Source organism: Homalodisca vitripennis, chromosome X (genome assembly GCF_021130785.1).
Source record: "Homalodisca vitripennis isolate AUS2020 chromosome X, UT_GWSS_2.1, whole genome shotgun sequence".
NCBI classification, from domain to species: Eukaryota; Metazoa; Arthropoda; class Insecta; order Hemiptera; family Cicadellidae; genus Homalodisca; species Homalodisca vitripennis.
This window is the reverse complement of record NC_060215.1, coordinates 98850280-98863562: the sequence shown is the minus strand read 5'-3', so window position 1 is coordinate 98863562 and position 13283 is coordinate 98850280. Positions and strand designations below refer to the sequence as shown.

General features: G+C 32.7%; 1 protein-coding gene across 1 annotated transcript in view; it reads left to right on the top strand.

Moving 5' to 3' along the window:
* The window catches only part of LOC124369736 (acetylcholinesterase-like), a 232858-nt gene that overhangs the window by 147673 nt on the left and 71902 nt on the right, over window positions 1–13283 (top strand). Inside the window, exon 4 of the mRNA XM_046827802.1 lies at window positions 12336–12514. Coding sequence (XP_046683758.1) covers window positions 12336–12514 — 179 coding nt within the window. The remainder of the gene's footprint in view (window positions 1–12335; window positions 12515–13283) is intronic.

The following is a 13283-nucleotide window of genomic DNA, read 5'->3' as shown; positions in this document are numbered from 1 at the left end:
TATGTGGGAAGGGGTATTTCAACCCCCTCAGTTATATTTTTAAAGCATTGCCTCGTCCATATAACCGATAACACCTGTTTAAAAATAAATGTTTTTATTGTGTTTCATTTTAGAGGGGGGGGGCATCCGACACTAACTGAATTTAATGCGTCATATCAACTATGTTTTCTACCGCCATATTTAGGAGTAAAAAGTAGAGTCAAGCCACATTATATTTATTTCAGTTGAAATGCAATGTAATCACTATTCATGCTTGCTAATTTAACGCTTTGGGATCTCAACTTTCAGTTTATATTCCAGAATTATGCATGTAAACCAATTCCCTCCAAAATACTCGCTTCAAATCAAGACATTTACATTATATGCTGTTTATACCTAAAATCCACAAATGTTTTGAATTGTTCAAATTTCTAAAGTGCCCAAACTTATGAAAATAAATATAGAAAATTATGCCTCTTTTTTAATTAATATTTAATTTCACAGATTCAGCATTATTATAGACTGCATAGTAACGATTTTCTTTTGCCATGACAATACGTAACGTACAGTTGAACATTCTTCTTTGAACCATTCCATGAATGAAGTAGTACAGTAAAAAGGGCCTGTGGAGAGTCGGTGGCCGCAAGATTTAAGGGCGTGATATGGATCAAACATAGCACAGGAACAGAGTTTATCTACATCAAGGCCACTTTTAGCTAGTATCGTCCGCCTATTATACTGTATCTACTCTCTATTTATTCAGATAAGGGCGTCGCAGAGGCTTGTTGACATTGAAATGGGGCATATCACGATAAAATAAGTTACACCAAACAAAATAAAACTCTAAAAATATGAAAACAAAACATTGGTAACGTTTACAAACATTACACACTGTCAAAAAATGTTTATCAGTTATTGCCAGGAATATTCCTTATCGCTAAGAAACATAATATTGGTTTGACTAAATTGCAACAAGTAAACATTGTTTTATATACTGATTTTAACATTTAAAGTGTCACTGGATTGTTGGTACGTGATCATCAAAAGGCTATTTTTGCCACATTCCTCTAAGATTAGTACTTTTTAAATATTTCAGTTTAAATACTTAAAAGAGCCGTAATTGTGAAATTTAATTTGTAAGTCGAACAAACATATAAATTAATTCATTCTTTCAACACAAATAGTTTCCAAAGTTTGCTTACAACCAAACAGGTTATATTTTTTAATATGATTTACAATAACACACATACAGATATAAGATAAGCGGAAAGGTATAGACCATTTGTTGCTAAATTGCATGTTAATTTCATCCGAAGAACAAGTTTGTGTAGAGAGTGTCTTACATTCTGTATAAGTTGTTTTCTATCTTCTATAATATACCCTGAGTAATTATATAATACATTATAATCGTATTATTATATACTTAAATATCTATACTCGATAACTGAACTGCTACAAATATCCCACTTAATTTGGATATTAATATTATAACAGAACGATGATAAATTTCACCTCTATTCTCTTTTACAAAGGACAATATTCAATTTGACGGAACCGCCTGAGAAAGTGTTGACACGCTACCTGTGTCGCTGTGAAGGAATGAATAGGGAAACGGTAATATATGAGAGTTACGGAAACAGGAAACCACGCACTGTTGCCAACTGGGGTCAAGAGGGAACAAATTACAACACCCGCCTGCCTTTGTGTGTTTACTGAATATTTTACTCTCTTCGTTATTTCACTTTCAATCAGAAAACCATTCTTAGAACATTCAAGCATGAATAAACCATTGCATGAAGATTAAGCATCTCAATATAAATTCTTCTACTTACTTTACATAACAATAAGAGTAATTTTATAATTTTGGTTTAGTTTGACTCGGCACTTGGATTTGCAGCAGCGTGAAAACAGCTAACAAATTCACAACAAATGATCCTGTCAGAAATTTACTTCTTAAAGTTTCTGTCCGAATATTAACAATATGTCTCTATATCGTGCACAACCTCTTAGACTAATGCAATCTTAATACTGGTAGAAAGGGAATACTTGAGTATACTAAGCTAAAGGAACCAAGAGAATTCATAATTTTGAAAGTGACAAACCTCCTTTATAATAGTTACATTTGTAAAGGAATACTTTGTTAAAACGAATCTCAGAAGAACGAACTAAATATTTTAACCATTGTATTATTCAACACAAATGTATTTTAAAAACTGTACATTAATGAATAAGAGTTTATTTTAATTTCACTACTCAATAATGGAATGTTTTAAATATGATAATATATAATTATTTTGGGAAATTTATGTGTATCCGTCTCTTATATAGTTGGTTTAGCTGAAAAATTCCTTGCCAGTGTAGAACGATTATTTTCAAACTCGGCTTTTTGTTCGTTTACGATCAGTCCTAACTAGGTTCGTTTAACATGTAAACTTCATTGCAAGTGTAGAACGGTTGTTTACAAATTAGGCTGTTGGTTCGTTCACGGTCGTTCCTCACATAGTTGGTGTAGCTGGACAACTTCATTACCAGTGTAGAGTGATTGTTTTAAAAACTTGGTTTTTGACTCATTCATTGTTAGCCTTCACATAGTTGTAGCTGAACAACTTCCTTACCAGTGTTAAGTGATTGTTTAAAGACACGGCTTTTGTTTCGTTCACGGTCGTTCCTCACACAGTTGGTGTAACTGGACAAGTTCCTTGCCAGTGTAGAGCGATTGTTTGTTAACTCTCTCCTTGCTCGGATATTGCATGGTTGAAGTTGGACCACTATACCGTATTCTGTCATTTCATAACTTGAGTTACCGTAATAATAGTGGTAAAAACACATTGGCTGCAATGAGCGTAATAATTATGTAACAATTGTTTGGTTCTAAGGATTTTAACTTTAACATTTGAAGATGTCACATTAAACAATATAATTATTTATGACATTTAGACGTAATACTTAAGTATTTTGACCATTGTTTGGACAAGTTTAAAAATAAGTAGTATATCCTGCTCTACATAATATGTTGGAGCATAATAAATATACATTATTATCAAGTTTTCAATGGTCATTTAACTGAATATTCTGTAGTTTTATTCACCAATACGCAACTTTTATTCATATAGGACAATTTTATTTTGTGTTTTATTACAAAATTATAGTTGTATATGTATCAATAAAAATGCTTGCGTATGAAGTATTAATAAATAAAATTAGGATATAAGAATGTGTTTTCTGTCCGAATATTAACAAAATGTCTCTATATCGTGCACAACCTCTTAGACTAATGCAATCTTAATACTGGTAGAAAGGGAATACTTGAGTATACTAAGCTAAAGGAACCAAGAGAATTCATAATTTTGAAAGTGACAAACCTGCTTTATAATAGTTACATTTGTAATGGAGTACTTTGTTAAAAAACGAATCTCAGAAGAACTAAATATTTTAACCATTGCATTATTCAACACAAATGAATTTAAAAAACGGTACATTAATGAATAAGAATTTATAAAAAAAAAATATGTATATGTATAGAGAGGAGAGAGGGAGACGGGAGTTAGAGGGGGGGAGAGAGGGGGGGGGGAGGGATTGAGAGAGAGAGAGAGAGAGAGAGAGAGTGAGTGAGGAGATGAGAGAGAGAGAGAAGAGAGAGAGAGAGAGAGAGAGAGAGAGAATACAATTGAAATGACCCATTACGTGACACTTAATTTGAAAGGTCTTGACAAAATAAGAAGAACAGTGGAGACTAGAGCTTTCTATCTCAATCCAATATCAAATGGCAACTGGTAAATATAAAACATTTAATTATGAAAAATGCGCACCTTTAAAGGAATCACTATGTATAATGTATACAGGGTGATTCACGAATATATGTAGAAAACTGTGGCAGCTCATTTTACACATCAGAAAATGCTTCGTTAGCGAGTTACTGCTAGCAAAAGATTTCACACAGATGGCGTCTTGAAATTTGGCAATGTAGATTAAGGCCAGAATTAAATCGTTTCTTATGGCTTTTGATCTGATAAATTGAATAAAACAGATCTCAGACACGTAAGTTAAGTCGTTTTTTTAGAAAACCAGTTTTAAATGCAAGAAATGGTATGAAAAAACGCATTTTTTCAGTTTTGGGTAACAATAAACTTTGTTATCTCACCAATAAACAGACAAAAAATTTTAATAAAACTTTCAGAACATTGTACTCTGAGCAAAATTGTGTAAATAAAGTACACAGAAAGCGATTCTTACATGAAAAATTATTTCATACAATAGATTGATTTTAGCAGTACATTCAGGTGCTGCTGACATATTATACGGTTGCTCTAATTTGATATAAAAACACAGAATGATATTTTTGCTAGATATTTTTATATCAGAAGTTGTCAATACAATAAGCAGCAATGTAGAATTCAAATATTTTTGGAGCGAACAGTTTATTTTCAGTCTATGAGCGTGTAGTAATTATGTTTTAGTCCGTGTAAGTCTAGTTTCGTCCTTAGTAGTTATTAAATTATTGGAGTAGTAATGCCACACCTATTTACAAGTGAATAGTACGCCTGTTATGGTGTTTATGTATGGTGTATGTGAAGGCAATGCTAAAGTCGTTGTTGAAAAATACTGACAACGTTACCTTTACCGCAGAATTCGAAATGATAGATCGCATTTCTACCGTTGCAGCAAACAGGATCACTTCTTAGTGCAAAGTTCCAGTATGACCGCTCTTGCCAACATGATGTTGTTTTAGAGGAAAATTTTTTGCTGCTGTTGAATATAATCTAGATGTTAGTACAAGACATTTCTAAAACGGTTCACGGTTACACAAAGTGAAGTATGAAGTACATTTTATAATACTCTAACAAGCTCTATCCCTACCATAAATAATACAGCATTTTTCATTCAGGAGACAATTCCCAACGCTTGGAGCACTGTATTTGGTTTAAAACACTCATGATCTACTTCAAGTATATTTTACCTACCCGTGAGACACAGTTCACTCGTGATGGTATCAACAATTACGAAACTAACACTCACGGGCATATGTGTACCCTCATGCATCAATTGACCGCAAATTTCAACAGCTTTTTAGCTTCAACATATGGTGTGATATTATTCATGATAAGCTGATTACATTTACTGACCGTTTATTTTTCAAGAGCGCTTAACAGGTTAGACACACTTAAAGTTACTTTAAGAAGAATTACCTACATTGGTTGAAGATGTTTCTCTTGCAACGCGACGCCAGCGTACTTCCAAAATGATGGCGCATCGCCCCATTTTTCGGATGTTGTTTCCACCTACTTACATGAACAGCTTCCCTATAAATGGATCGTTATAGGAGGTCATATATACTTGCCACCCAGGTCTTCAGATCATACGCCTTTGGATTTTTGCAAATGGAGATGAATGAAGGAGAAAAGTTTACGAGGTCAAAATTAATTCCCGTGAAGCGCTTCTTATACGTATTAATAAAGCTTTTGCACAGTTAAAAGAAAGCCTTTTTGAACTAGGGAAAGCAACAATAACCATCCGTAAACGACCAGAAAAACTTATAAGTCGGTGGAGACACTTTTGAAATATACTGTAATTTAGTTGAACAGGTTAAGGTTGATGCTTTCGGGTTAATTTTACTTTGCACTGGTATGAATATAACTTCATTTAACCAAATATCTATTCGCTTCATGTGTGTTTTATTTACACAGTTTGTTTTTAATAATTTTTTAAAAGTTTTATTATAATTTTTGATCTGTTTCTTCGTGAAATAACAAAGTTATTGTTCTCCAAAATGAAAAATGTGTTTTTTCAATCCATTTTTTGTATGTGACACAAGTTTTCTCAAATACTAGATAATTTACAGTTCTGAGAACTTAACTAATAAAATAAAATTTCGCGTAACATCTATTAGAAACGGACCATAATTACACACATATTAATTAACATGGCAATTTTAGATATCTAAACAAAGGAGAAAAATTACACACCAAAGAAGAATTACAAATCTATCTAAATTATAAATAAAGATCCTCATAATATTCTAAGTAGTAATATGAAAAATAAAACACAACCAATTAAAAAAAAAAATAAATACAGAATACTAATCAAATCTATAACTGTGTCGTATAAATTTACCGTATGCCTAAATGGGACACATGAGTATATTCACTTGTTTATTATTTATTTAGGGTTGAATGTACAATGAAGATAGCGGAATGCCAAAATGCGTATGACAAATAAATTTAAAAAAAGAATTTTAGGTGATTATTATACTAATATAAAGATATCACAATAATGCGGAGATTATAACATTATATAATGAGTGAGTTAAAAGTATAGATACACTCTGTTTAAGTTTGATTAAATTGTTCAGCCATTTACAGAAAATTCGATAAATTTAACTACTTTATTTGCGCCATAAAAACATCAGTTTCGCTTTATTTCCGTCCTTTCCTAGAAAATCGGGCGAAATCTTTCGCTAGCTGTGGCTCGCTAACAAAGTGTTACTGGACATAAGTTTCATTAACTAGTTTCATTATTTTGATGAGAGAAAACAACCTGAGAAGTTTGTTGGGTTTCTCCTGGTACAGTACCCTGTATAGTAACCATAAAAACCACTAAGAAACGAATTTTCTGGTAAATAACAAAAATAACAAATGTACATTATAACTACTTATAAATATATGTCTCACTATTTCACCGTAATTTTTTACACTAAGTTTAGAAATAGTAGTATGCATAGTCTGCGATGGATATTATTCATATCTGTACAAGGCATCTCAGACCCTAACATCAGTGAATGTATTAATATGATATAACATATCTTGAGATATTACCATTATGAGTTTGGTTGGTGTAATCTGCATTATGCGTTCTCACTGTACTCAGCATTTTCCTTGCAAGTGACAACTTGATGGAATTTCCTCCATATTTATTTTAAAGAAGAAAAAACTGTTATACAGGGTGAATATAAAGTCAGGACCCCCCCCCCCGTCTATCTTTTTTCTATAGGTAATATAAGAAGATATCCTTTGGGTAGTGGTGCAGTATGGATAGGAAGTTTCATTTTATGATATTGAAATCTTTTTTTTGTCCCCCAAAAATGCGAAATTTTGGGGGCAACCCAAAAATTTCAAATGTAAACCCCTATCAAGTGACCCCTCATTTTAAAGACCATAAAAAAACTTAAATATTGGTGAAAACCAGAGATTGCTATCTCTTTCCTAATCTGAAATAATAGCCAGTATTACCAAAACAATTTTAATAACTCACCACGTCACGAAGTCAAATCAAATGTTCAAACTGAAGCCCCCCTACTATTTGGCAGTGATATTAGCGTAGGGTGAACGCCTCTCTGACGTTTTGGAAAGTCTGAGGTGGTATTTGGTTGCAAGAATTAATAATCCTGTTTCTTAAATCTTCAAGGTTTGCTACTGGTGTTTTGTAAATTGCGGATTTTATGTGACCCCATAGAAAAAAGTCCACGGGTGTAAGGTCCGGAGACCGTGCAGGCCATTCTATTACACCACGCCTACCAATCCACTGACCACGTAGCTGAGTTCCCAGGAAATGTCGTACAGCACGATGATAATGTGATGGGGGACCATCTTGCTGGAAATGAACGATTTCTTCTTCAAATTCATGTTGATTCTCCCTAATAACAGTATTTATTGCAGGAAAAATTTATTCTTGTAACATTTCCAAATACAGTTGACCATTGAGATTTCCATTAATAAAAAATGGTCCTATAATGTGATTCCCAAAAATCCTGGCCCAAACATTAACTTTTTCTGGGTACTGGGTGTGAGATTCACGGAAAACATGGGGATTTTCTGTGTCCCAGTACCTGCAGTTGTGTTTGTTCACATCTCCATTGACGAAAAAACTGCAATTCATCACTAAACACAACGTTTCGAACAAACAATGGATGAGCAGAAATTAGTGCTTCCATTTCTTCACAAAATTGTAGACGACGGTCTGGATCGTCTTCGTTTAACTCATGGATAAGCTTAATTTTATAGGCGTGAAATTTATTTTTTTTCAGTAACTTTACCACAGACATTTGGGAAACATCACAAAGATTTGCTACTAATCTGGTGGACTGCTGCGGATCTTCAACAAATTGTGCAACAATTTCAAACTGTTTGTCACCGCCTAAAGGAGGCCGACCTGAGCGTGGGGCATCTCTGATGGAACGAAATTCTCGGAATTTATTTACTAAAGTTCTTAAGTATTTCCTTGTCACAGGTCTATCAGGTGTGCCAAATTAAACCGCCTTTCTGCCTCATGATAATTTTCATTCAAAATCCCGAAAGTAAATATCATTTCTACTTTGTCTTCGTGACTACGTGCCATTTATACTCGTAATTAGTATTAATTAGATAATATTATTTAAAACTTACAATGCGAAAGTGCATCTAAATAAATTATTGTAATAACACTAAAACACATAAAACCTTCTCAAAATACTTCACGGAATAGTAACCACACAATACCACTGGATAATAATGTTCTACTAAGATAATAACTACTCGCTACCTTGGCTTGACAACGTTCCAACTGACATTTTTATGAAAATTTAGTACAATATTTTGCAATTATTCTATTTAAAACGCCCTCTATTTAATGCACTAACTCTCATTGTCGTAACTATGTTTAATAATAATAAAGATACGAAAGTGACAAAGTTCCAACAGCATGATCAGCTGTTGGTGTCAGCTCTACTGTCTATTATAAATAATAATGCATCAGCTGACTCATACTGCTTACCTGTTCTCACAAGATTGAAACAAGGAATGGACTAGTTTGTACTAACTGTACTTCGAACCGGGAAAGCCCAGTCACTCATTGACAATAAACTCCTTATCAGTTTACTTTCTAATATTGGATTCTTCGTCCATTGCATGCCTCACTCATTGAGAACACAAACAACCAATAAACCTGTTTCCACGCAGACAGAAACTGTACCCAAACAAAATAAATTTAGGTGTAAAGACTTAATTACAATTTTTATTGGCTATGTTGTTGGAAAAGAGATAGCGATCTCTGGTTTTCACCACTATTTAAGTTTTTTCATGCTCTTTAAAATGAGGGGTCACTTGATAGGGGTTTACATTTGAAATTTTTGGGTTGCCCCCAAAATTTCGCATTTTTGGGGGACAAAAAAAATTTCAATATCATAAAATGAAACTTCCTTTCCATATTGCACCACTACCCAAAGGATATCTCCTTATATTACCTATAGAAAAAAATAGAGGGGGGGTCCTGACTTTATATTCACCCTGTATATAAGTTATATTGTGTTTTGAAATCCGGCATCCGTCTTGCAACATTCATTTCCAAAACATGGTGTTTGTTTTCGTTTTGTACGAATTATGTGTGTATACATTTAGCATTGATATTTACACAAATGTGATATATTTGTATTGAAAGTTTTTATTTTTATAACCGTTAGGTGCCAAAAACCGCTTAAACTTCGAATATTAGTATTAAATTGTGATTAAAACCACCATAAGAAATCAAAATTCCGGTGTGATTCAATAAACAATATTTGTAAATTATAAAATTGGTGCATTAAAGCCTAATAGTTTTCATTTTTTAGTATATTACTGTGGATGACTAGAGTCAACACTTTAATTATTAGTTTATAATTCAGTTCAAAGCTAAGTAACTTTCATTAACAAAATCTTCTTGGCTTATGTGTGGTTTTAAAATTGTAAGAATGAAAGAAAGTTTTTGATTGATACTGTTGAAGAGTAATGCCTCAGAAATCGGACTACATTAAATTTAATGGTATTGTTTATTTATTTTGAATATCTTATGGAAAGTTTTAGCTAAGTTTATTGTAAATTTAAACAGATTTTTGTACATAACATAATTTTAAATTTATGATGGCGCAATCTATTACATGATATAAGCTTACAGTTTTTGTTGCATTCATTCTTTATTCTATATTAATACTTGACATTGTTTGTATTCCTCATTAGTAGTTGTGTTCTGATTTCATCAATCACTAGTATCGTCTAATACGTTCACAAAGTACACTCCACTGAAACTACTTAGTGCAGACAAGAGTGCTAATAACAGTAAGGCTAAGAGAAACTTTAGCCAGCCAGGAGCACTGTTACAGCGTACAATGCAATCATTTACTCTTGAGCTACTGCCTTTTTTCTTTGCCTCATTCACAAAAGCCATTTCACTATGCGGTGGTGTCGACTTCGTCTCGATCACTTCATCATATACAGCTGAGCATTGGCCAGTTACTGTGCAGTATTTCTCTTCTGCATCGCCATAAATGCAGTAAAAGGACGAAGAAGTCATTGATATGACTTCACTAGACTGACAATCCATGTCTTTCACCGCTAATATAGCTGTTGAGGGCCAGAGAATCACCTAGACTAACCTCATATCAAATATCCATGGTACAGATAACACATGAAGCTTTTATCAGACACATACTGACAAGGTAAAAATTTCGCAGTATTTTAAATTTGATACATTCCACCTAACTCTACATTAAATACACGACCATAAAGTTATTATGGAAAGTAGTAATATAAAGCATGTATTGATTTATATAACCACACAACAAATATCAGTAAAATTCAAAATATACTGTGCTATTTCAATTTTAATTTCCATAGTCATCCACTTTCAATTCAATTTATTTAACTTTAAATTTTGCACATATTCAAACCTACAAAATGCACATAGTTCTTTCTAAGGACCGATATAACCCTAAAAAATTTCGATTGAAATTATCTAACAACCATTAAAATCAAAATCGATTGAGTCTCTGGGTCGGTTTCAATCCATTTAATTTTCTATTAGTACGGAAAACAGTGCTGTCTAAGATTGTTATTAGTATGATTCAAATCTAAAATAATAGTTTGCTAACAATATAATAAATCTTTTACAAACATACGTGTATTACAGCAATAAATATATAATAATTCTCTGTAATACTGAATGTAACATACGATGTGAAAAACAAAGCAATCCGATAACATGGCTATTCAACAGCAACAATCGCCCCAACACCAAAATTAATTTTTAACATACCATAATATTTTGCAGGACATAAAAGTTTCAATCTAATAATGGGCCATATAAACCCTCCTCACTCGTCCTGATTCTGCAGTTACAATGAACTACTCTTATCTCGAAGCGCATTAATATTTTGTTGTATTATAATCCATGTCTACTACTTCTCAGTCATTGTGCAGTTGGCTACTCCGCCATCACCAAACTTGATTGCTCAAGCCCTCCCACCCGCACTGAAGACTACAAAAGACAATGAGATAATAATGTCGATGACGACTTATCCACTTTTTTGTATATTTATTTTTATATCTAAGAAAAATTTTTTTCTGTTGTATGTTTATTTCAATAATAGTGTGTATCGGTTTTATTTCATTTAAAATAACTATCTATCTCAATAGTATTTGAAAAATCCATATTTATAAATTAGATACTATTTAAAAATTATATTTTGAATAATTGAGAAACAGTGTAGCATCTATGGTTAACGATTGGGTGATTTAGGGAGAAATAGGTTCCATTTTAAGCTCACTGTAGCTACAGGGATTACAGACGAACTAACCACAGAGAATAATATAGATGAAGAGATTTACTGTTTGAGATTAAACACTTAGCCGCACAGCATTCTGATCTCCTCACTTATAATAAAATACAAACCAAAATAATGTAACTTTAAGTTCTATGTAAGTTCATAATTTGTAATGGTTTGTAAGTCATACTGCATGTAGTTATGACAAAACTATAACTTCGGTGTTTTAGTTAATCTGATATTAGCACATATGTTTTGATGAAATAATTCCAGTGGCTACAAAACTAAATCTTAAAACATACTCTTGAATATGTATTGTCAATATTTTAGTGCATATCACAATGCTAAAACTTTTAGTTACAAATGTTCAAAACAATAAATTTAATTTTTTAGTACGAGTTTTTAAAATTTTAGACATACGCATCTGTTATACTTCAGAAAGCATTTAGGCAAATACTTGATACGATAAATTGTTAAAGCTATAATCACTAATTATCCACTAAAACACATAAGTAAAGTTTTGCTAGTTCTTAACTAAGAACAAGATCGTATCTCTAGCAAGAGAGGTGAACAAGAAACCTAAAGTTCGAACCATTCTAAATTTTGTCATCTCACAAAAGTAAGATATCTTTGTTGCCATTCACACCTACTTACTAGGCTATAAATTTATCCCAGTGAGATTGATCAACAAACCAATTAAGCCAGACATTTTAAAAGCTATTGGCCTTGAAGATATGGTTTCCCACGAATTAAGCTATAACTTATATTTTTAATATTTATGTTTTTTATCCAATATTGTCCCTCTGACCAGGTGAGCTTGCACCTCGTTTCGCCTGTGACCCGCGGACTGGTCCGTCGCGGCATCATGCAGTCCGGCACGCTGAATGCCCCTTGGAGCTTCATGACGGGGGAGAAAGCCGTAGAGATCGCCAAGACCCTAATAGATGACTGTGGCTGCAACTCCTCCATGCTGGCAGAAAGTCCTTCTAGGTGCGTATCTTATTTTTTCCTATTTCTAGAATATTTTCCCCTTTATTTTTCTTCCTGAAACCCGAATAATAAATTAAAATCCAGATAATGAATATTTTACTATTACACAAATTCACTTATAATATATGCGAAATAATTTGCAGACTTTTAACATGGTAGAACTACTAGAAACCTTTCTTCTCAATGTTTCATAAGTGTAGATTAATTCCGTACACAGAATATTGGAAGAATGCCAACGCTTTACGGTTTTCAATGTAGATATACTGAGGGATCCTAAAGCCATACCCCATCTTACCGTATAAACGTTTGAAAATATTCAATTTTTTTAGTTATGTAGTCGCATTACCTTATAAAATTTTGATATTTCTTGAATTACTGATTTAACTGAAAAGGGGGGAGGCAACTAGAATCCTATATTGAATAACACCTCAAATCAAATCAATGTTTTTTTTATGATCCAAACTCAACTACATCAAGATAAGTGATTTCGAACTACTTTATCCAAAAGTATTGATGAATTCAACTCAGAAACCTCTTTTTCAACTTTTTCTTAATCCTGACCTTAAAAATGGATTTAACACGAGGTGGTTATTATTATAAACCTTTTGCCTTTTCCCAAGACATAGGTTTGCAAGAGATAAGTAGGAGATTTTTAGCAGTGAACTCATCATCTTGCTCTTCATTTTGAAGCTTTCTATTAAATAAGAAGATTTTATTAAATAGAAGTCTCTAGTTTAATTTTAATTCAGTCCAAATGATACATGGACAT